General features: G+C 43.1%; 1 protein-coding gene across 3 annotated transcripts in view; it reads right to left on the bottom strand.

Moving 5' to 3' along the window:
* LOC143765800 (cadherin-like protein 26) overlaps nt 1-24,353 on the bottom strand; it is a 146,188-nt gene extending 121,835 nt beyond the window's left edge. For 2 of the 3 annotated variants that reach the window (XM_077252844.1, XM_077252845.1), the window contains exon 1: nt 24,208-24,350. In XM_077252844.1, coding sequence (XP_077108959.1) covers nt 24,208-24,237 — 30 coding nt within the window. In that variant the 5' untranslated portion in view covers nt 24,238-24,350. Of the gene's footprint in view, nt 1-24,207 lie in introns of all 3 variants that reach the window. The other variant, XM_077252846.1, reaches the window with a different exon arrangement.
* Between the last annotated feature and the right edge of the window lie 534 nt (nt 24,354-24,887).

Raw genomic sequence — 24,887 nt, 5'->3', positions numbered from 1 at the left:
CCCCCTGCTCCTCCTGCTGACCCTGGGCTCCAACACCGCCAGTTGGGGCCCGGTACTGCTAGCTGCACAGAGAAAAACACCTCGCCAATGTGTCAGTGGGGTCCAGCACCGCCAGCTGTTCCCCTGCTGTGTAGCCGGCAACGTGTCCTGCAAAAGTCACGCAGACACAACACACCCAAAGCTGCCGCCTGTGCAGGCTTCGGCCTACACTCCCCTCCCCCTGCTCCTCCTCCTCCTGCTCCTCCTCCTGCTGTCCCTGGGCTCTAACACACCGCCAGTTTTTGCCCAGATGTGCTAGCTGCACAGAGAAAAACACCAGCCAATGTGTCAGTGGGGTCCAGCACCGCCAGCTGTTCCCCTGCTGTGCAGCCGGCAACGTGTCCTGCAAAAGCCACGCAGACACAAGAACTGAAATTGAAGGGAACCTGTCCCCCCTCCCCCAGGCGTTTTTACGTTATCCAGCCACCTTGTACAGCGGTAATGCTGCATGTGTGCAAGGTGGCTCAGAAACGTATTCTCCTCGCACATGTGGAACTGAAAACACGTCTGCAATGTGTCCTCTGTGTGACCATTTAACCGTCCCGGTGGTGTGACTTTCCTTTGTAATGACACGCTGCAACCCCCTTGGTAGCGCTGCCCGTCTTCTGGCATCATGGTTTGGCTGCCTGCGCCTCTGCGGCCGCCCTGACCCACACAACGCCCCTCGGTGTCTTATTTATTGGGACTGCGAGGGTGTGATTGATGGGCAGGATCAGTGCATCAGTTCGCCTGTCCCTCCTCTCCTTCCGCCTTCTTCGGACTGTGCGGCTTCATGGCCGTGGCATGCGATAAGGGATCAGATGACGCCGCATAGTCTGAAGCGGGTGTAAGAACCCAAGCGAGAGGCGAACATATGTACTGCGCCAGGCCATGAATCCCAGCCCCGCAGTGTTTAAACTATGTCAATACACTGCGGGGCTGTGATTCATGGGCATCGCGAACCGCACCGGCCAACATTAAATGAGGTCAGAAGATGGGCAGCGCTAACGGCGCTAGGCCAGGGGATAACACGACAGCGCAGACTCCTGTACAGCAAATAACAACGCTCGGGAGGCTGCACCCAGCACCAAGGTGGGATTCTTGACACCTGTGCTGCGTCTCATTACAAAGGGAACTCTCGCCTCCATTACACAGTTTGACTGTCTAAAGGGCTGAATGTTATACGTGTTCCATTCAGCGTGTGCAAGGAGAAAAATTACAAGAGCAACCTTTGACTTGCGCAGCACTGCTGCTGCATAAGCTGTGGCTCTTCTACTTTGTAACCCCTGAGGGGGGGTTAAAGGTGACTTTTGAAATCGGTTCAATTAGGCTTCGGCCTACACTCTGCTCCACCTGCAGAGCCCGGGCTCCAACAACGCTAGTTGCTGTCCGGAAGTGCTGGCTGCACAGAGCCAAACACCTCGCCAATGTGTCAGTGGGGTCCAGCACCGCCAGCTGTTCCCCTGCTGTGTAGCCGGCAACGTGTCCTGCAAAAGTCACGCAGACACAACACACCCAAAGCTGCCGCCTGTGCAGGCTTCGGCCTACACTCCCCTCCCCCTGCTCCTCCTCCTCCTGCTCCTCCTCCTGCTGTCCCTGGGCTCTAACACACCGCCAGTTTTTGCCCAGATGTGCTAGCTGCACAGAGAAAAACACCAGCCAATGTGTCAGTGGGGTCCAGCACCGCCAGCTGTTCCCCTGCTGTGCAGCCGGCAACGTGTCCTGCAAAAGCCACGCAGACACAAGAACTGAAATTGAAGGGAACCTGTCCCCCCTCCCCCAGGCGTTTTTACGTTATCCAGCCACCTTGTACAGCGGTAATGCTGCATGTGTGCAAGGTGGCTCAGAAACGTATTCTCCTCGCACATGTGGAACTGAAAACACGTCTGCAATGTGTCCTCTGTGTGACCATTTAACCGTCCCGGTGGTGTGACTTTCCTTTGTAATGACACGCTGCAACCCCCTTGGTAGCGCTGCCCGTCTTCTGGCATCATGGTTTGGCTGCCTGCGCCTCTGCGGCCGCCCTGACCCACACAACACCCCTCGGTGTCTTATTTATTGGGACTGCGAGGGTGTGATTGATGGGCAGGATCAGTGCATCAGTTCGCCTGTCCCTCCTCTCCTTCCGCCTTCTTCGGACTGTGCGGCTTCATGGCCGTGGCATGCGATAAGGGATCAGATGACGCCGCATAGTCTGAAGCGGGTGTAAGAACCCAAGCGAGAGGCGAACATATGTACTGCGCCAGGCCATGAATCCCAGCCCCGCAGTGTTTAAACTATGTCAATACACTGCGGGGCTGTGATTCATGGGCATCGCGAACCGCACCGGCCAACATTAAATGAGGTCAGAAGATGGGCAGCGCTAACGGCGCTAGGCCAGGGGATAACACGACAGCGCAGACTCCTGTACAGCAAATAACAACGCTCAGGAGGCTGCACCCAGCACCAAGGTGGGATTCTTGACATCTGTGCTGCGTCTCATTACAAAGGGAACTCGCGCCTCCAACACAGTTTGACTGTATAAAGGGCTAAATGTTATACGTGTTTCATTCAGCGTGTGCAAGGAGCGAAATTAAAAGAGCAACCTTTGACTTGTGCAGCACTACTGCTGCATAAGCTGTGGCTCTTCTACTTTCTAACCCCTGAGGGGGGGTTAAAGGTTACCTTTGAAATTGGTTCAAGTAGGCTTCGGCCTACACTCTGCTCCCCCTGCAGAGCCCGGGCTACAACACCGCTCGTTGCTGTCCGGAAGTGCTGGCTGCACAGAGCCAAACACCTCGCCAATGTGTCAGTGGGGTCCAGCACCGCCAGCTGTTCCCCTGCTGTGCAGCCGGCAACGTGTCCTGCAAAAGCCACGCAGACACTTGCTCTTGTACCTTCTGCTCCACATCCTGGTTCCAGTACCGTCAGCTGGTTCCGGGCAGAGCCTTTGGCTTAGGTGCCTCCCTCTGGGTATCCGAGTTCCACCAACGTCAGGTGGTCCTTGGTAGTGCTTTCAGGCACGGGTACCTCCTGCTTAGTAACCGGGTTCCAGTAACGTCAGCTGGTCCTCGGTAGTTCCATTGGCTCTTGGACCTTCGGCTACCCATCCGGGTTCCAGCACCATCAGCTGGTTCTCGGCAGTGTCTTTTGCTCTTGTACCTTCTGCTCCCCATCCTGGTTCCAGTACCGTCAGCTGGTTCCGGGCAGAGCCTTTGGCTTAGGTGCCTCCCTCTGGGTATCCGAGTTCCACCAACGTCAGGTGGTCCTTGGTAGTGCTTTCAGGCACGGGTACCTCCTGCTTAGTAACCGGGTTCCAGTAACGTCAGCTGGTCCTCGGTAGTTCCATTGGCTCTTGGACCTTCGGGTAGCCATCCGAGTTCCAGTTCCATCAGCTGGTTCTCGGCATTTTCTCAGCCTTCTTGTACCTTCTGCTACATTTCCAAGTTCAAGAGACTAAACACGATGACCCGGAAGAACACCCCTAAGATGACGACGACACCAGAGACGACAACCACCGTGATGACGACGACCCTGGAGACGATGACCCTGAAGACCACCCCGATGACGACGACCCCGGAGACCACCCCGATGACGACGACCCCGGAGACGACGACCCTGGAGACGACGACGACCTGGAAGACCGAGAAGCAGAAGAACAAGAGGCTGCAGAACAAAGAGCAGAAGGACATTAAGCATAACACAAAATATCAGAGCAAAAAAATATTATGTAAATTATAAGCAGAAGAAGACTAAGCAGTGTATGGGGGTGAGTCCGTTCCTCCTCGTGGTGCCCCTGGATAAAGCCTGATGCTGCAGGCCAAACTGAACGCGGACAAATGTAACTGGTTTGTGACAGGCAGAACGGAAGGTGTAATCTTCAAACTTTTATAGATAACAACTACGGGAATGCCTGTCACAAATAAGAATATGATGAAGAAGTTGAATATGATGAAGATAATAGTAAAATAAAAAGAATATGAACAATGTAACCCAAAAAATAATAGGTAGAAGATGAAGAAGAAGATGAATAAGGTGAAGAAGTTGATGTCAAAGAAGCTGATGATGAGGATAATTAAGAAGAAAGCGTGGGAGAAGTAAAAAAGAAGGTGAAGGGCGTGGAAGTAGTGAAACATCAATATCTGACATAAAAAAAAAAAAAAATAACATAGTCAAATTCTTTCTAACGCCGAACTTCATAAAAAAAAATAAAAAATCCTGCTATTCTATTACATTGGGCTAAACCTCTGTCCCTTTAATATCTCCGCCACGTCCCCCAATACATCCTACATTATTCTTAGTTGTTTTCCTTCATGTAGAATGAACCTACAAGTTTATTAAGGGTTTATTTTAATTCCGATATTTTCGTCCCATTGACTTGCATTGGGATCGGGTATCGGTATCGGATTGGATCCGATATTTTGACGGTATCGGCCGATACTTTCCGATACCGATACTTTCCGATATCGGAAAGTATCGCTCAACACTACCGATGAACCGGGAACCCAGTTTCCAAGAGGGAACTTTTAACTTAATGTTTCTTGAGGACAATCACACCACATTAATAACACACACAGGTCCGGATCCATCAACCTACTACAATCAGCCATACTCTTATACTTGCATCCCATCTTCTTCAAACTATTAAGAACTCCATGCCACTCCGAACGTAATTGATGATTAAAACCATTCCTCTTTAGGTATTCCCAAGGAATGATTCCTATTAAAAGAGCTGAAGATGAAACCTGTATTCCCCGAAGAAAGAACTTACCAGTAGACTCATGACCACAGGTGTTCACCTCAAATTCAGCTAGAGGTAAGTAAGTAACCCAATCCTCCTGATCCTCAGACACAAACACCTAAGATAAGTTTCAAGATTCTGGTTAACACGTTCAGTTTGCCCATTAGACTGTGGATGAAAGGCTGAGGAAAAGGACAGATGGATCCCCACTCGAGCACAAAAGACTTTTTAAAATTTAGAAATAAATTGCAGCCCCTGGTCAGAAACAATATCGGTAGGAACCCCATGTAGTTTCATGATCTCTTTGATGAAAATTTGCGCCAAGGTCTTGGCTCTTGGGTAATAAGGAAAGCTCAAATGGGACATCTTACTGAACCTGTCCACTACCACCAAAATAACTGTATAACTGTAATATGTAATGAAATCTACTGATAAATGAGTCCAAGATCTACTGGGAATCGCCAATGACCCAGACGGACGAATATGAGTGATCTTAGAAAGCGCGTACACACACTACAGGCCCCTACATATTCCCAAACATCCTGATGCTCCCCAGAACACAAAAAATGCTGGGTAAGGATATACGTGGTGGCTCTTCTACCTGGGTGACCGGCCAAGACCATATCATGATGTTCACTTATCACTTTAATACGGAGATTCATAGGTACGAACAGTTTACCTAAAGAACAGGCAGCAGGGGCGTCCCTTGAGCCTCTACAAAGTCTTTCTCAAGGTCAGATCTTATAGCAGCAATAACCACCCTTTCTGTTGTATAGGAACTGGTTCATAATTATCTTCACCCCCAGGAAAACAATGGGATAAGACTTTAACATTCTTATTCCCTGGCCTATACGTTACAAAAAAGTAAATCTGATTCTAAATAAAAAATATTTTTATGATATGTGATTACCATGACAAGATTAACTGCCCCTTCCAGAAAATGATGCAACTCTTCAAAAGCCCACTTAATTGCCAAGAGTTCCCTGTTACCGAGGTTATATTTTTTCTCACGATAGTTTCTTAGAAAAATATGCACACAGACGCCGTTTACTAGGAGATGCACCCTGCGATAATACAGCCCCCACCCCCACTTCACACACATCAATTTCTACAATAAATGGCTGAGTAAAATCAGGCTGTATAAGGATTGGCGCTGTTGCAAAACATCTTTTCAAGGTGTCAAAAGCAGAACTGGACCATTTAGAAACGTCTGTCCCTTCTTGGTCATATATGTCAGGGATTTGGCCACTACCGAAAAGTTTTTGATGAACTTTCAGTAGTAGTTGGCAAAACCCAATAACCTTTTGTAAGGCCTTTAGGTCCTCAGGATGATCCCAATCCAGTACTGCCCAGACTTTTTGCAGGATCCGTCCAAAAACCGGTGGAAGATAAAAAAATTACCCAGAAAAACGATCTCCTGAACCGAGAAGCATTTCTCTGGTTTAGCAAGTAATTTATTGTCCCTGAGTATCTGGAATACCTGCCTGATACGTACCTGGTGTGATTCGAGGTCAGGCAAATAAATCAAAAGGTCATCAAGGTAGAACACAACAAACCTAACTGCCAGGTGACTAGAAATCTAATTAGCAAAGTGATACAAATGAGAATATAAGCCCACCTTGATCCAGCTTAGAAAACCATTTTGCTCCCACAATCTGATTAAAGAGGCCCGGGATAAGAGGGAGAGGGCATGGATCCCAGACCGTGATTCGATTGTTTTCACGAAAGTCTAGGCAAGGGCGGAAACCCCCATTTTTTTCTTAGCAAAGAAAATCCGTGCAGCAACGAAAGAGAAAGAAGGTCCGATGTGACCCTTTGCAGCGGTATAGTCCTTCATGGCCTGCCGCTCTGGACCAGAGATATTGTATAACCTGCTCTTTGGCAGCTTGGCCCCTGTAATCAGATTAATGCTACAATTGAAAGAACGATGTGGAGGAAGTTCCTGACACCCTTGTTTTGAAAACACATCTCCGAAGTCAGACAGGTATTCAGGTAGAGATTGGATACCTACCCTGGCTAGTTGGGTACCCAAGCAGTGTTCTTGGCATTACTAGCTCCATTTCACCTCCTCACGAGTCTGCCAGTTTACCACAGGGTTGTGCAGAGTAAGCCAAAGTAGTTCAAGAACCACAAGAGAGACCAAGCCCTTTAGCACATAACAGTCTATAAATTCAAAGTGCATAGCTCCTACTGGTAAATGCATCTTAGGAATGACCTGAGTAAAATACCCCTGGCTCAAGGGTGCAGAGTCAATATCGATAGTAGATATTGATCTACACGATATTTGTGGTTTGAAGTCAAGAGCCGGGATGACCTAACATTGATCAAATTAAACCCCGCTGTCCAGAAAGGCAGAAATGATCACCTTATCTTTGCCAAAATAGATCTCGGCCAGTAGAAAAAAATTAGATCTACCAATGGAGGAAACAATTACACACAGGTTGCTAAGCTCCCCGCAACCCAGTCTCCTTAGTTTTCCAGGGGCTGTTTACAATTGAATATGCAAGGACAAACCCCCAGAAAATGATCCTTCCACTGCAGAAGAAACACTGCCCCTTTACACCAAACTACAGTTGTACCACCCCACCCAACTGCATGAGTTCCTCAGTAGTCTCAGACCCAGGTTCCCTAGACTCCAGACCCACCACAAATTGGAGTGTCTCCGAATGTCACTGATGAAAACGGGGGTCCACATGGATGGCCAGAGACATGGCCGCCTCAATGGAGCCTGGCATCTCCTGCAGGGCAAAAGCATCCTTTACCCTTACAGATAACACTTGAGAGAACTGGCTACGGAGTGCGGGGTCATACCACCTTGTATCAGTTTACCACCTCGGAGCAATACTCCTCCACTGCGGTCTTCTGGCCCCTCTTTGTTGCAGTAAACCAGTAACAGATATCAACAGTGCTCTTTTCTTTTTAGCTTGTTGCCTAGGAAACCGACCACTAGTACTAGCTCGTAAGCACTGCACTGAAGCTGGCCTGGATTAAGAGGTAACATCACGCTCCAGTGATCCTGGCTAGTGTCAAAAAACTCAATAGAAAAAAGCCAGTAAGCACTGTTCATGCTCTGCTGTCTAGCAGGGATGGTCGGTCTCCAAAACAACAAGCTGTAAATAAAGGAAAAGTACTAATATCTCAAGAACAGGTGAAAATTTTAATAAGCAATATATTGCAAAATTGCTTGTATTTACTATTACTATCTTACAATACCCAAATATGAAGGTGGGAATAACACTTTAAATAAATACTGTTATTCTCTAAGTGCAAGGACAGATCTTGAAATTAATACAGTACATGAAAGCATATTACAAATTTGTAACATTCATTTTAAGCCCTATTAATATTAATCTGGAAACCCCCTTTAAAATAAAGCATTATAGAATATGTACTGTATGTTCTATCCACGATATTGTATATTTCATGCATCTATTACATGGTATAACCTATGCTACTCTCCAGCCTACTGAATGAGCATGCCATATATATATAAAAGTGGCATGCGGTTTTGCAAAGCTGCAGATGCCAAGGAAGGGTTTATGGAGCCCACAGAATAATTTAAGAATTTGTATTTATTTACATTGCATATATAGGGTAAACATATGCCACAGTACTGTACAGAATTAGCACTATCCAAATCAGTCGGTGACTCCAATGGGTTTTGTAAATTACGCCCTCTATTTTAAATACACACGTATCAATTTCAGGGTAAAATTATTGAGGAGAGGTCCTAATCTACATTTCTGCACTGTAAGAGTAAACCCACAAAAACACGAGTGAAGAACAGGCAAACGTTGCCTTGGTCATATTTGCAAAAAGATCTTAGCGCTGCAGGAAACAATGCTAACAATTGAGTCGCCATGATGCCCAAGGGCATCATTGCAACACTGTTCGTAGATATGTAACCAACTTAAGCTGGTCATAGTCAAATAGCTGTTGACCGAACAACTGTTAGGCCACGTGCACACGTTCAGTATTTTTCGCTATAAAAACGTGATAAAAACGCGAAAAAAACCCTTACATATGCCTCCTATTATTTACAGTGTATTCCGCATTTCTTGTGCAAATGTTGCATTTTTTTTACACGAAAAAAATCGCATCATGGAAAAAAAGCAGCATGTTCATTAAATTTGCGGAATTGCGGGGTTTCCGCACACCTAGGAATGCATTGATCTGCTTACTTTCTGCATGGGGCTGTGCACACTATGCGGGAAGTAAGCAGATTATGTGCGGTTGGTACCCAGGGTGGAGGAGAGGAGACTCCACGGACTGGGCACCGTATAATTGGTAAAAAAGAAAGAATTAAAATAAAAAATAGTGATATACTCACCCTCTAATGGCCCCGGAGTCTTCCCGCCTCTCATCGGTGCATGCTGCCGCTTCCGTTCCTATAGATGGTGCGTGTGAAGGACCTGCGATGACGTCGCGGTCTTGTGATTGGTCGCGTGACTGCTCATGTGACCGCTCACGTGACTGCGACGTCATCGAAGGTCCTGCACACACACACCATCTATAGGAACGGACGCCGCTGAGGAGATCGGCTGTCTGCAGGTAAGTATAACCATTTTTTTAATTTTTTTAATTATTTTTAAACATTCTATCTTTTACTATTGATGCTGCATAGGCAGCATCTATAGTAAAAAATACCAAAAAAGGAAAAATTCAAGAAAACACACCAAAAACAGGCAGAGATGCTTACCTGTCTGAATAGGCCTCAATACAAATGCACAAGCAGGGTGCAGCGGACCCAAATAAAATAGCAAATGCACAGGTGCAATACCTAATGAAACAGCCAGCCTTCAATCAGGGATTGGCCGTGTGGTACACCAATGCACTAAGATAAAAACTGTATGTGGTGTGTTCACACAAGGAATGCTAGCATCTGGCTCCAGCCTATTAATGATGCCCTATGGCGGGCTGCCCAGTGCTAAAATGCATCCTGTGTGAACAGAGGCCACAGTGTACAGAACCATTTGGGCCCAACTGCACCCTGCAAAAAAATATACGTGCAAAACAAAACATATAAATATATGTAAGGTATTGGTTGATATTCTGGCCATAATATGGAAGCTGGCAACCCACGTCAAGGGTCCTTACTTTTTGCCAGTCCTACTCTAACATGAAAAACACCAAAAAAGGAAAAATTCAAGAAAACACACCAAAAACAGGCAGAGATGCTTACCTGTCTGAATAGGCCTCAATACAAATGCACAAGCAGGGTGCAGCGGACCCAAATAAAATAGCAAATGCACAGGTTCAATAGCTAATGAAACAGCCAGGCTCCAGCCTATTAATGGCCCCCTATGGCGGGCTGCCCAGTGCTAAAATGCATCCTGTGTGAACAGAGGCCACAGTGTACAGATGCTAGCATTCCTTGTGTGAACACGCCACATACAGTTTTTATATTAGTGCATTGGTGTACCACACGGCCAATCCCTGATTGAAGGCTGGCTGTTTCATTAGGTATTGCACCTGTGCATTTGCTATTTTATTTGGGTCCGCTGCACCCTGCTTGTGCATTTGTATTGAGGCCTATTCAGACAGGTAAGCATCTCTGCCTGTTTTTGGTGTGTTTTCAGCATCTATAATAAAAAGTTGGTCACACTTGTCAAACACTATGTTTGACAAGTGTGACCAACCTGTCAGTCAGTTTTCCAAGCGATGCTACAGATCGCTTGGAAAACTTTAGCATTCTGCAAGCTAATTTCGCTTACAAAATGCTAAAAAAACTGCGAAAAAAACGGGAAAAAACGCAAAAAAAAAATGCGGATTTCTTGCAGAAAATTTCCGGTTTTCTTCAGGAAATTTCTGCAAGAAATCCTGACGTGTGCACATGCCCTAAAGGTACCTTCACACTAAACGACTTTGCAATGATAACGATAGCGATCTGTGACGTTGCAGCGTCCTGGATAGCGATATCGTTGTGTTTGACATGCAGCAGCGATCTGGATCCTGCTGTGATATCGCTGGTCGTTGCTGAAAGTCCAGAACTTTATTTGGTCGTCAGGTCGGCGTGTATCGTCGTGTTTGACAGCAAAAGCAACGATGCCAGCAATGTTTTACAATGGTAACCAGGGTAAATATCGGGTTACTAAGCACAGGGCCGCGCTTAGTAACCCGATGTTTACCCTGGTTACCATTGTAAATGTAAAAAAAACCAGTACATACTCACCTTCTGATGTCCGTCAGGTCCCTGGCCGTCTGCTTCCCGCACTGACTGTGAGCGCCGGCCGGCCGTAAAGCACAGCACAGCGGTGATGTCACCGCTGTGCTCTGCTTTTACTTTACGGCCAGCCAGCGCTCACAGTCAGTGCGGGAAGCAGACGGCCAGGGACCTGACGGACATCAGAAGGTGAGTATGTATTGTTTTTTTTTTTACATTTACAATGGTAACCAGGGTAAACATCGGGTTACTAAGCGCGGCCCTGCGCTTAGTAACCCGATGTTTACCCTGGTTACCCGGGGACTTCGGCATCGTTGGTCGCTGGAGAGCTGTCTGTGTGACAGCTCTCCAGCGACCACACAGCGATGCTGCAGCGATCGGCATCGTTGTCGATATCGCTGCAGCGTCGCTTAATGTGACGGTACCTTTAGGCAGACATCTACATTTATCTCTCCCAACGCTTCCAAATACAAGGGAATCATCCGGCTGCAGCTTATCTTCCCATTAAACAAAACAATCGGCCATTGAAGTTACAATAGCCAGACTCTTCTGTCTCTTGTAATAATCTGTAGGGTAACAGTTACGAGCCCTCATATAGATTGGCAGCCAATCCCACCACAATTATTTAGGATTCATTAGGGAATCATTGGGAATCAACTTGTTAGATCCAAGGCTCCTTCTTATGGGTTGTGCGAACCTGAGTAGGGTTCCCCCTCTCCGTAGGCATCATCTTCTTCTATTAAGAAAAAAGGTAGTAAGTTACCCAATCTTTATTTTACAGTTACAAACAAGAATGCAAGGTCTTGTGGTCCAGTATAGAGAAGCTTGGAACATTTATTATGATTTAAATTTTTCCTGACGATCATTGATTTATAAGAATCTTAGCTTAGCCTACAAGATGTTTCCTCCAATGGTCTCAAATAGTGATGAGCGAATATACTCGTTACTCGAGATTTCTCGAGCACTCTCGGGGGTCCTCCGAGTATTTTTTAGTGCTCGGAGATTTCGTTTTTCTTGCCGCAGCTTTATGATTTACATCTGTTAGCCAGCATAAGTACATGTGGGGATTCCCTAGCAACCAGGTAACCCCCACATGTACTTATGCTGGCTAGCAGATGTAAATCATTCAGCTGCGGCAATAAAAACTAAATCTCCGAGCACTAAAAAATACTCGGAGGACACCCGAGCGTGCTCAGGAAATCTTGAGTAACGAGTATATTCGCTCATCACTAGAAACTATACAAAATAATAATACGTATGTAAAAAAATGTAATTTATATATCCCCCATCGGCTGTCTTTAATATTTGCATCCAAGCGTTTCATCAATAAACCATGGTAGCCAACAGAAAAATCTAAAGGCCTCATTGCATTAGTGAATTGAAATGGTTCGACTGGTCTTGAAGTGGTTAATATTGTGTGTGTTCATTTACAATGTGTATTCTGGCTGTGACCTTGAATAGATTTTGGAATAAGCCCTGGGCTGCATTCTGGGCCCAGCATAGCAAGAATCAACAGAGCTTCACAAACAGCCCTAGGTAGAAACTTAAACACTCTCATCGCTTCCAAACAAGACTCAGCAAGAAGACACTGAACTAAATGGCCAAATGTCAACCTCCAGGGGTATAATCAGTGGTCAAGCTGGATTAACAACCAAAACTCGATGAGCCGTAAACATTATACAGGTGACATAAAGTGTAAATAATGTAATATTCCCATCATCGTCCATTATGTGGAGTGCTATGTATGGGTAAGGAAAGGAGAAGGGGTTGGGCCTCCACACAAGTTTCAGTAACAACTCTACTGCATTTTTCAACTGTTCTTGAGGGTGTGTTGAGGTAATTAGGTAACACTGTGAGTTCCCGCCACGAGGATGGATTCATAGCTCCACCATCACAAAGTTTAGATTTTTCAGAGTACAGATCTATTTTCACTGACTAATTTCTGGTCATACAGAAGCGACTATTGCCAATACACAAGTTGATCGGCACTGGAATAATGGGCAGTTCCCACGCACCAACATAAACTGATTGTTTATATGATTGTTCTCTCCCACTGTAGTGTACATATTGTACAGTTAGGTCCATATATATTTGGACAGAGACAACATTTTTCTAATTTTGGTTATAGACTTTACTACAATGAATTTTAAACAAAACAATTCAGATGCAGTTGAAGTTCAGACTTTCAGCTTTCATTTGAGGGTATCCACATTAAAATTGGATGAAGGGTTTAGGAGTTTCAGCTCCTTAACATGTGCCACCCTGTTTTTAAAGGGACCAAAAGTAATTGGACAGATTTAATAATTTTAAATAAAATGTTCATTTTTCGTAATTGGTTGAAAACCCTTTGCTGGCAATGACTGCCTGAAGTCTTGAACTCATGGACATCACCAGACGCTGTGTTTCCTCCTTTTTGATGCTCTGCCAGGCCTTCACTGCGGTGGTTTTCAGTTGCTGTTTGTTTGTGGGCCTTTCTGTCTGAAGTTTAGTCTTTAACAAGTGAAATGCATGCTCAATTGGGTTGAGATCAGTTGACTGACTTGGCCATTCAAGAATATTCCACTTCTTTGCTTTAATAAACTCCTGGGTTGCTTTGGCTTTATGTTTTGGGTCATTGTCCATCTGTAGTATGAAACGACGACCAATCAGTTTGGCTGGATCTGAGCACACAGTATGTCTCTGAATACCTCAGAATTCATTCGGCTGCTTCTGTCCTGTGTCACATCATCAATAAACACTAGTAGCCCAGTGCCACTGGCAGCCATGCATGCCCAAGCCATCACACTGCCTCCGCCGTGTTTTACAGATGATGTGGTATGCTTTGGATCATGAGCTGTACCAAGCCTTCGCCATACTTTTCTCTTTCCATCATTCTGGTAGAGGTTGATCTTGGTTTCGTCTGTCCAAAGAATATTCTCCCAGAACTGTGCTGGCTTTTTTAGATGTTTTTTAGCAAAGTCCAGTCTAGCCTTTTTCTTCTTGATGCTTATGAGTGGCTTGCACCGTGCAGTGAACCCTCTGTATTTACTTTCATGCAGTCTTCTCTTTATGGTAGATTTGGATATTGATACGCCGACCTCCTGGAGAGTGTTGTTCTCTTGGTTGGCTGTTGTGAAGGGGTTTCTCTTCACCATGGAGATTATTCTGCGATCATCCACCACTGTTGTCTTCCGTGGACGCCCAGGTCTTTTTGCATTGATGAGTTCACCAGTGCTTTCTTTCTCAGGATGTACCAGACTGTAGATTTTGCCACTTCTAATATTGTAGCAATTTCTCGGATGTTTTTTTTCTGTTTTCGCAGCTTAAGAATGGCTCGTTTCACCTGCATGGAGAGCTCCTTTGACTGCATGTTTACTTCACAGCAAAACCTTCCAAATGCAAGCACCACACCTCAAATCAACTCCACGCCTTTTATCTGCTTAAAGGGACTCTGTCACCTGAACTTGGAGGGAACAATTTTCAGTCATATGGGCGGGGTTTTCGAGTGTTTGATTCACCCTTTCCTTACCCGTTTGCTGCATGCTGGCTGCAATATTGGATTGAAGTTCATTCTCTGTCCTCCATAGTACACGCCTGCTTAAGGCAAGATTGCCTTGTGCAGGCATGTACAACGAGGACAGAGAATGAACTTCAATCCAATATTGCAGCCAGCATGCAGCAAACGGGTAAGGAAAGGGTGAATCAAACACCCGAAAACGCCGCCCATATGACTGAAAATTGTTCCCTCCAAATTCAGGTGACAGAGTCCCTTTAATTGAGAATGACATAACGAAGGGATTGCCCACACCTGTCCATGAAATAGCCTTGGAGTCAATTGTCCAATTACTTTTGGTCCTTTTAAAAACAGAGTGGCACATGTTAAGGAGCTGAAACTCCTAAACCCTTCATCCAATTTTAATGTGGATACCCTCAAATGAAAGCTGAAAATCTGAACTTCAACTGCACCTGAATTGTTTTGTTTAAAATTCATTGTGGTAATTTCTATAACCAAAATTAGAAAAATGTCTCTGTCCAAATATATATGGACCTAACTGTAGCACTTCATTTGTATGCATGGGGAAATGTGCTGTCGACAACAATGATTTTCATGCCAGCATAGATCTGATCACATTACAAATGAAGATTCAGATGATTCGTTAGCTGATTGGTGGCATGTTTATGCAGACCAATAATCAGGAAAGAGTTATTTTACAAATATTAAAACACGGCTTGACCCAAATGTCCAAAGACATGGAAAAAAACGTTCAATCGACCATGTATGCTTGATCATCATGATGGACTCCCAATGTTCTGCAACCTATCCCACTTTTACCTGTGCTTATGACCCCTAAAGCCAGAAGCGTATCTAGGGGGTGGCAGCTGGGGCATGTGCCTAATGCCAGCTGAAGTCCAGAAGAAACAGCCAGGATTGTTGACTGCACTTGAGTTGCAATGGCGTCTTCCGGTGTAGCAATGGCTCCCAATGGCTGCCACCATAATAGTCCTATTAGATATGACAAAATATGTATACACTTTCTATAACTGTAGTTGTCATAACTCATGGAATAAAGTTATCATGTCTTTCTTGTAGCATTGCAAAAATTGTAGAAAAGAAAAAAGTACAAGATGACAAAATAGGTTTTTTTTGTTCCTACTACCTCCCAAAAAATAAACTGAATGAAAAGTGATAAAACTCATATGTATCCAAGATAGTACCAATGTCATTGTCGATTCAATTTGTGAAAAAACAAGATTTTCAGAATATGGTGACACAAACAAAATTGTTTTTTTTCCACAATTTTTTTTGCAATACAATTAAAAAGCAAACATAAAACAAATCAAAAAAATAGTAAATAAAAAAAAATCTATTTATTTGGTATCATTCGATGACCAGTAGAATATATTTAACATCTTAATTATGGTGCAAAAAACAATGGTGGAATCGCTTTTTTTTAAATTAATTCCGCCACAGATAATTAATGAAAGACAAAAAGCAAGTAATATGTTCCCCAAAAAGGTGCCATTATAAAATACAACTGTTCTTGAAATCACTCTCAATATAGCTAAAATGACAAAAAAATAAAGTATGGCTTTTGGAATGCAAAGGTTAACCCCTTGCATCCGCAGCAAATTTTAGTTTCTGCATTTTTATTTTTTCCTCCCCTTCTACCAAGAGCCATAACTTTTATTCTTTTTATGTAGACACAGCCATAGGAAGGCTTGTTTTTTTGTGAGATGAGGACACAATCCTTTTTACCATACAAAGTACAGAAAAACAGAAAAAAAATACATGAGGGATAATATGTTAGAAAAAAAATGCAAATCTGCAATTTTTTTAAAGTTTTGTTTTTAGCTTTTATTTTATAGTAAAAAATTAACAGCTAGTATCATTTTCCAGGTCAGTAAGACGGGGTGAAAAAAAAATCATTAGTTTGTAAAAAAATAAATAAAGTCTGGGTTTGTGTAGCCATATTTTATCTCATGTGCCCTATGGGTATTTTTTTTTATTTTGAAAACTGTACGTTTACGTTTGTTTTTGTTTTTGCAATTTCTTTATTTTTAAAGGGCTAACTGGGGGTGGTTCAAATGTTTATATTTTAAAAAATGTTTTTAAAAACATTTTCAACATATATTACTTGGATTTGTTTAATCTCCTTAGGGGACTTGAGACTGCAATTGTCTGGTTGCTTATACTATATACTGCAATACAACAGTAAAAATGGATGAATGAAGTTCAGCTCATTTTAAAATGAGCATTTTATGTATCCAATATCTTATGAGAGCAAGTGTATTTCATCCACATCCACCCAGCCTAACAGCTGCAGCTTGTACTGAGCAGAGTGAGATATCAGCAGCGGGGAGGAGGGACACTGAGGAGCTGTCAACCAGGCTTGGCAGTTGGAAATTGAGTTAAACTTTCATAAAGGATTAAAGTGCCTTTCTGATGTGGATTATCAATGCATCAATACAACATCTTTATTAGGTCTAAGAGATCTGTTTAGTAATATATGCATGTTGGCTAGTGAAATCTGATGGCAGATCTGCTTTAATCATAACATGACACTGGGTTTGTTGTCACAAAGTGTGAAATCTGCTTCAAAACTATAGAAATCTAGTGTTCTTGACCTATTAAACCCAGACTGTACCTACAATGACATAGAAAATCATCTATAAGCCTGTAATGAGTTTACAATGGGCACAATGTCAGCATGGATTATTGAAAGCGAAGACAACAGCCCAACTGAAGTTATGTAATATGCAATTAGGATAAATATTTGATGGCTACATCTGTTTGTTAATCTGCACAGAATGAGCTACAGAGCCTGAGCTGTGCAGGCGCCCCTTTTATAGAGGGAAAATATGCAGTAAAATAAAGAGATATGCTCAAATCTCTGTTTATACAAGTGTCACAAGAATTGGATAGATAGATACATACATAGATAGATAGTGATAAATAGATAATGATAGATACAGTTGTGGCCAAAAGTATTGACACCCCTGCAATTCTGTCAGATAATACTCAGTTTCTTCCTGAAAATGATTGCAATCACAAATTCTTTGTTATTATTATCTTCATTTAATTTGTCTTAAATGAAAAAACACAAAAGAGAATGAAGCAAAAAGCAAAACATTGATCATTGCACACAAAACTCCAAAAATGGGCCAGACAAAAGTATTGGCACCCTCAGCCTAATACTTGGTTGCACAACCTTTAGCCAAAATAACTGCGACCAACCGCTTCCGGTAACCATCAATGAGTTTCTTACAATGCTCTGCTGGAATTTTAGACCATTCTTCTTTGCAAACTGCTCCAGGTCCCTGATATTTGAAGGGTGCCTTCTCCAAACTGCCATTTTTAGATCTTTCCACAGGTGTTCTATGGGATTCAGGTCTGGACTCATTGCTGGCCACCTTAGAAGTCTCCAGTGCTTTCTCTCAAACCATTTTCTAGTGCTTTTTGAATTGTGTTTTGGGTCATTGTCCTGCTGGAAGACCCATGACCTCTGAGGGAGACCCAGCTTTCTCACACTGGGCCCTAGATTATGCTGCAAAATTTGTTGGTAGTCTTCAGACTTCATAATGCCAGGCACACGGTCAAGCAGTCCAGTGCCAGAGACAGCAAAGCAATCCCAAAACATCAGGGAACCTCCGCCATGTTTGACTGTAGGGACCATGTTCTTTTCTGTGAATGCCTCTTTTCTTCTCCTGTAAACACTATGTTGATGCCTTTGCCCAAAAAGCTCTACTTTTGTCTCATCTGACCAGGGAACATTCTTCCAAAACGTTTTATGCTTTTTCAGGTAAGTTTGGGCAAACTCCAGCCTGGCTTTTTTATGTCTCGGGGTAAGAAGTGGGGTCTTCCTGGGTCTCCTACCATACAGTCCCTTTTCATTCAGATGCCGACGGAGAGTATGGGTTGACACTGTTGTACCCTCGGACTGCAGGGCAGCTTGACCTTGTTTGGATGTTAGTTGAGGTTCTTTATCCAACATCCGCACAATCTTGCGTTGAAATCTCTTGTCAATTTTTCTCTTCTGTCCATATCTAGGGAGGTTAGCCACAGTGCCATGGGCTTTAAAAGTCTTGATGACACTGCACACGGTAGACACAGGAACATTCAGGTCTTTGAAGATGGACTTGTAGCCTTGAGATTGCTCATGCTTCCTCACAATTTGGTTTCTCAAGTCCTCAGACAGTTCTTTGGTCTTCTTTATTTTCTCCATGCTCAATGTGGTACACACAAGGACACAGGACAGAGGTTGAGTCAACTTTAATCCATGTTAACTGGCTGCAAGTGTGATTTAGTTATTGCCAACACCTATTAGGTGCCACAGGTAAGTTACAGGTGCTGTTAATTACACAAAGTAGAGAAGCATCACATGATTTTTCGAACAGTGCCAATACTTTTGTCCACCCCCTTTTTTATGTTTGGTGTGGAATTATATCCAATTTGGCTTTAGGACAATTATTTTTGTGTTTTTTCATTTAGACAAATTAAATGAAGATAATAATAACAAAGAATTTGTGTTTGCAATCATTTTCAGGAAGAAACTGAGTATTATCTGACAGAATTGCAGGGGTGTCAATACTTTTGGCCACAACTGTAGATAGATAGATAGACAGATAGATGATAGAAAATAGATAAATAGATAGATAGATAGATAGATAGATAGATAGATAGATAGATAGAAGATAGATGGATGGATGGATGGATGGATAGATAGATATGGGCTAGATAGATACGATATAGATACTGTAGATAGATAGATAGTGATAGATAATGATAAATAGATAATGATAGATAGATAGATAGATAGATAGATAGATAGATAGATAGATAGATAGATAGATAGATAGATATGGGATAGATATATATCAGATAGATAGATAGATAGATAGATAGATAGATAGATAGATAGATAGATAGATAGATATGGGATAGATAGATATCAGATGGATGGATGGATAGATAGATATGAGCTAGATAGATACGATATAGATACTGTAGATAGATAGATAGATAGATAGTGATAGATAATGATAAATAGATGATAGATAGATAGATAGATAGATAGATAGATAGATAGATAGATAGATAGATAGTTATGGGATAGATAGATATCAGATAGATAGATAGATAGATAGATAGATAGATAGATAGATAGATAGATAGATAGAATATGGAATCCTCAGAAAAGACTCTCTGGTTCTTGCAGCCCTTGGGGCATCAGCCATGCAATAACTTATGATCTGTAGTGTTTTATTGTCGGATGTCCATGGACAAGGGAACAGTATACTAACACTGTTGGAACATGCCTAGGTATGTGACCCACAGAATATACAACAGTATATCCTGTAACGTCTGTAATATTTGGTTTATGAAAAAGGAATATTCCCTTTCACTGATAGTAATGGTGATGTATTAAAGGGAACCTGTCATTTGAATCATGCTGCCCGAACCATGGACGGAATGAATCAGGGCCTAGCTGTGTGATTTTAGTCAGGTATATTTTACTATGAACCACTACCTGTGGCGTTTAAGAGAAAACATTGTTTGATGAGCTGACCGGGGATTATAGGAAGAGATCTGATGCTACTCCATGTGATTGATAGGTCTCTTCCATCTATGTACACAGGTAAAGACCTGTTAGTTAACTGCGGTGAGAAGCCGGCCCTGCACTTCAGCGGATTGGTCGTGTCTCTCCCTATAGTCATTGAGTCATCAAATTATGTTTTCTATGAAACAGCATGGTATTTTAGAGTAAGGCATAGCTGGCCGCAATCGCACCGCCAGGCTCTGACTTATGCTGCCCATTGTTCGGGCAGCATGAAACTAATGACAAGTTCCCTTTAAAACACAAAGCATATCAGAAAATTGCAGCACCAGGGGGAACTAAAGGCTCATAGGTCCCAGTGCAAAACATTAAAAATAACCTACCTGGTATTTAATCTGAGGACAGCTTGAGGTAGGAGTTAAAAGACTGAACTCAACAATGTGTCACATGTCAGGCTTTGTGGTGTTGTTTACTTAGGCTGAAGGGGTTAATTACCTTGTGATTAACATTGTTGTGACTAGCTGACCTCTTGAGCCCTAGTCCTAGTCCAACTCTGCCCCTTCTGTGATAAGCAGCTCTCTGTCTATATACAGAGCCTTGTGTGGACAGGGTTAGCTGAGGTGTGGGCGGGGTTAGCTAGGTGTGGGCAGGGTAAGCTGAGGTGTGGGCAGGGTTAGCTGAGGTGTGGGCAGGGTTAGCTGAGGTGTGGGCAGGGTTAGCTGAGGTGTGGGCAGGGTTAGCTGAGGTGTGGGCAGGGTTAGCTGAGGTGTGGGCAGGGTTAGCTGAGGTGTGGGCGGGGTTAGCTGAGGTGTGGGCGGGGTTAGCTGAGGTGTGGGCGGCGTTAGCTGAGGTGTGGGCAGGGTTAGCTGAGGTGTGGGCAGGGTTAGCTGAGGTGTGGGCAGGGTTAGCTGAGGTGTGGGCAGGGTTAGCTGAGGTGTGGGCAGAGTTAGCTGAGATGTTGGCAGGGTTAGCTGAGGTGTGGGCGGGGTTAGCTGGGGTGTGGGCGGGGTTAGCTGGGTGTGGGCGGGGTTAGATGAGGTGTGGGCGGGGTTAGATGGGGTGTGGGCAGGGTTAGCTGAGGTGTGGGCAGGGTTAGCTTTGGTGTGGGCAGGGTTAGCTGAGATGTGGGCAGGGTTAGCTGAGGTGTGGGCAGAGTTAGCTGAGATGTTGGCAGGGTTAGCTGAGGTGTGGGCAGGGTTAGCTGAGATGTTGGCAGGGTTAGCTGAGGTGTGGGCGGGGTTAGCTGAGGTGTGGGCAGGGTTAGCGTTCTCAGCTCTGATGCATTGCTAAATCTAAAAGCTCTGATTCTGTCAGAACAGCTGCACCCAGTAATCTAAGTAATACATCATTGGATTCAGCTTCTCTTTACCTCTTTTTCAAGCCTGATTCATGGATAGAGACCTAAACTAATGGCAATATGTGTATGTGTCCATCATATGTGGGCCATTAGACTATTGTCGGTCAACATTTTTCATCAGAACCGAGCGACCATTTTGTGTACTTGTACGTAACCATAAATGTAACCCCTAAAACAGACCGCAAAATAAATCCAGATCATTTTGCTCCAAAATCAATCCAGATAATCTCCTGGGTCACCATTAAGACACTAAATGATCAGCATCTAGAGCACCCAACCAGAGAGCAACCACATCATCAGCATCTAGAGCACCCAACCAGAGAGCAACCACATCATCAGCATCTAGAGCACCCAACCAGAGAGCCTCCTCTATATTTTAACATTATTTTAACATTGACAGATTGAGAGATAGAATATCAAAAATAAAATCCAGAAAATCACATAAATTATATAAATTTATTTGTATTTTGCGATGAAAAATAAGTATTTCTGGCTTCTTGGAAAATAAGTACACGTCACTTCTTAGAAGGGTCTCCTGATGTAATCCGCTACAAACTAGTCACCATCCAATCAAAAGACTGCAAAAACTCTTCAATTTCAAGAAAAGAAAAAGCTTCCAAAAACTCCCCCAAAATAATAGCGTTTCCTGAAGCGTTTTTCTGTTTGAACAGCTTTTCATAGCCTAATAATCTCCTGTATATAACAAAATGAATTGTGCTTCAGCGGCCTGAAGGGCAGACAATTATTGAGAGTTTACTTTACACCGACTTATGATTCATCTTCGTACAATGAGAGAAGAATTGGATTTGTAAACTAATGTCTGCTTAAGATCACTTAAGTGCAGCACGTATACGTTCGACACATACAAGTTTTGGTATTGTTCCAACTTACAACGCCCTGACAAATCCCTCCCTGCCAATAAATCATTCACTATAAGAGCCCGCAGCAGGTACAGGAGGTTACACAAAGCCAATGATAGTAAACGGGACCGGTGGACATCAGTGCAGTCATCTAGACGCCTTGTGCAGTATATTGATGCTTTCAAAGGGCTGTGAATGTTCATTCGGTAATATGTGAGATGTAGCAGAGCTGAGGTTGTCATTTAATTAACAGAAGAAATTAAAAAAAATTAACAGCTACATCTTTAATCGGTGGCTTTTTATGTTACAGAAGGGCATTTGAGCCACGGACATACCCTGCCTGACCGCCTGCCGAAGCTACCCTTCCATTATCTCATTCACTGTAGGAGTCTAGGCCCCATTACTAGGTATGGTTCCCATGCAGTTCTGGCCCACAAAGGTACAGAGGGTCACATAACACCAATGAATTGGGTTGCTGACATCAATATAGTAATCTAGATGTACGGTAATCAAAACACTGTGAATGTAATATGCGACCGTAGAAATGCAGCAGAGCTGGGTTTGTTTTTTTGGTGACAAATCAAGCTCTACTACATCTATAAAGGCAAAGCCTAAAATCTCCAAAAGAAAAGTGCCATTGATATAACACTGGTTTCTGCAGAGAAACCGTAGAACCCCCTTAGGCACCCTGGTGTGAGCGCTAACTTTGCACCCCATACGAAAACTCATAATATAATTGCATTTGTACTTGTCATTTTACATAGGACTACAAGAAAACATACAGTATAGGAGAGGCAGCCAGAAACAGTTTCACTGAAAACTTCAACTCTACGTCTTGGCATATTCCTCTATACGATGGTGCGGCTGAGGTTGTCATAGGACACGGGTCTTAGTGATTGCATTTATACTACTTAGGTCTCCATGTTACCTAATATGTCACCTTATTTTACAAATTATGTCTTACCAAAGGGTTAAAGCTAAAATAAACTCTGCTATTTCTAACTTGGCATAGCGAATTGTAATAACGCATTTATGTATTTATCAGTTTACATAGGACTGCAGGTAAACCTACAAACAATGCAGAGCCAAGGTTCCAAAATGTATCCATGCTGTACCCGAATAGATAGTATAGTGGAGTTTGTCCTTAGAACCCAGAAGGCTAAGTTCACATGTTGCGTTTTTGCTGCGTTTTTTTTATGCAAAGTTTAAGCTTCGTTGGTTTTGCTTAGTTTTTGCTGTGTTTTTTTGTTTAGGTTTTTGGTGCATTTTTTACTGTGATTTTGTCAGGGTACATTTGTCTCTTCTACATGCCGATAAAGTTTAGTGCTTTAAAATAATCTTCTACAACTTCATCAGGTTTTGGCACCAAAAACGCAGCAAAATGTGATATCTCTGTTTTTACTTAGTTTTTGCAGAGTTTTTAGCAGGGCTCATTGCTTTCAATGGATGAAAAAGCTGAAAAAATGCTGAAAGAAGTGACATGCTGCAGTTTGCAAAACCAAGCTCTTTGACAAAACAGGAAAAAAAAAACAAGGTGTGTGCATCACATTTCTGAAATCTCATAGACTTTGCTGGTACTGTGAAACACAGCTGAATATTTGCAATAAAGAATGCTGCAAAAAGCACAGCTAAAACACATCGTGTGAACATAGTCTTAGTGTTATAATTGGTTTACAATACCTTTTACAAACAATGTAGCCCCCTCTAAAAAAAAAAAAAATCAGACAGCTACATATGTATATGTGTAAACGGTACTGTCTTTGTGGGTTTTACATGGGACTGCAGATGAATTTGTAGCCAATGCTGTCGCAAAGAGTTTAAAGAAGGGATTCAACTCTGCTACATTTCTAAGTGACAGAATGATAAGCGTCATCTATAATGAATCTCTAAATTGGGTCAGTCCTATGATCGCACATGTCGCTCTCTAAGGTTTGAGTAAGAATATGCTGAGAGTTGTGATTTGACAGCAGCGGAGGAGCCATTCAAAATACCCCACAATTTGATTATATTTAGTAAATTCTTAGATAAGATTATGAGAAAAGATTAGTTCTTACCACAAGGACTTTCCCAGTAATCCCCTCCATGGTCAAGTGAAAACCAGCAAGTCCAGGGGCAAGTTCTACCACAGTCAGTGTCTTCTGCAGCCTTAAACCTCAGCAAACATTCCTTTCATCTGTGTGTGACTGTATCCATCTCAGGAGGACTCTCCCACCCCCACTAAGTGAGAAAACTAGCTGGTTATGCAAATTGTATAACTATTCTGAAGGTTGTAAATTATTATGAGGCTGCCTAGCCCTGTACTGGGTATTGTACAATGGGGAAAAGGACCGCAGGACTAGTGCATATATGATGTGAGTCACTTTTGGGATAGGTGCACACTGAGGGGCAAATTCGTCAAATTACTTACTCCATTATTTACTACACTGGCATAAATCACTTTGTAAAGTCACACATTTTTTGTTCAACACTGAGTTTTGCAAAGTTTTGGCAACTTTTGGAGTTTACACACCACTTTTGGGCAAAGCTGCCGTTTCGTATATCAGTCTTAATAATGGGCGTCCAGGCATAAAATGCGCCAAATGCATTAAAAGGTGTTCGCCACTTAATAAATTCAGTGCATCTAATCAGTGGAATGCTTCTCTTTTGCATAGCCAGAAATATTACTCTGTCAAACACAGCCACTTTCCATGAATTTGACAGGTGGACGTAGCCATGCCCATAGGCGGACATACCG

Source organism: Ranitomeya variabilis, chromosome 4 (genome assembly GCF_051348905.1).
Source record: "Ranitomeya variabilis isolate aRanVar5 chromosome 4, aRanVar5.hap1, whole genome shotgun sequence".
NCBI classification, from domain to species: Eukaryota; Metazoa; Chordata; class Amphibia; order Anura; family Dendrobatidae; genus Ranitomeya; species Ranitomeya variabilis.
Note: the sequence above shows the minus strand (reverse complement) of the source record. Positions and strands in the feature narration are given on the sequence as shown.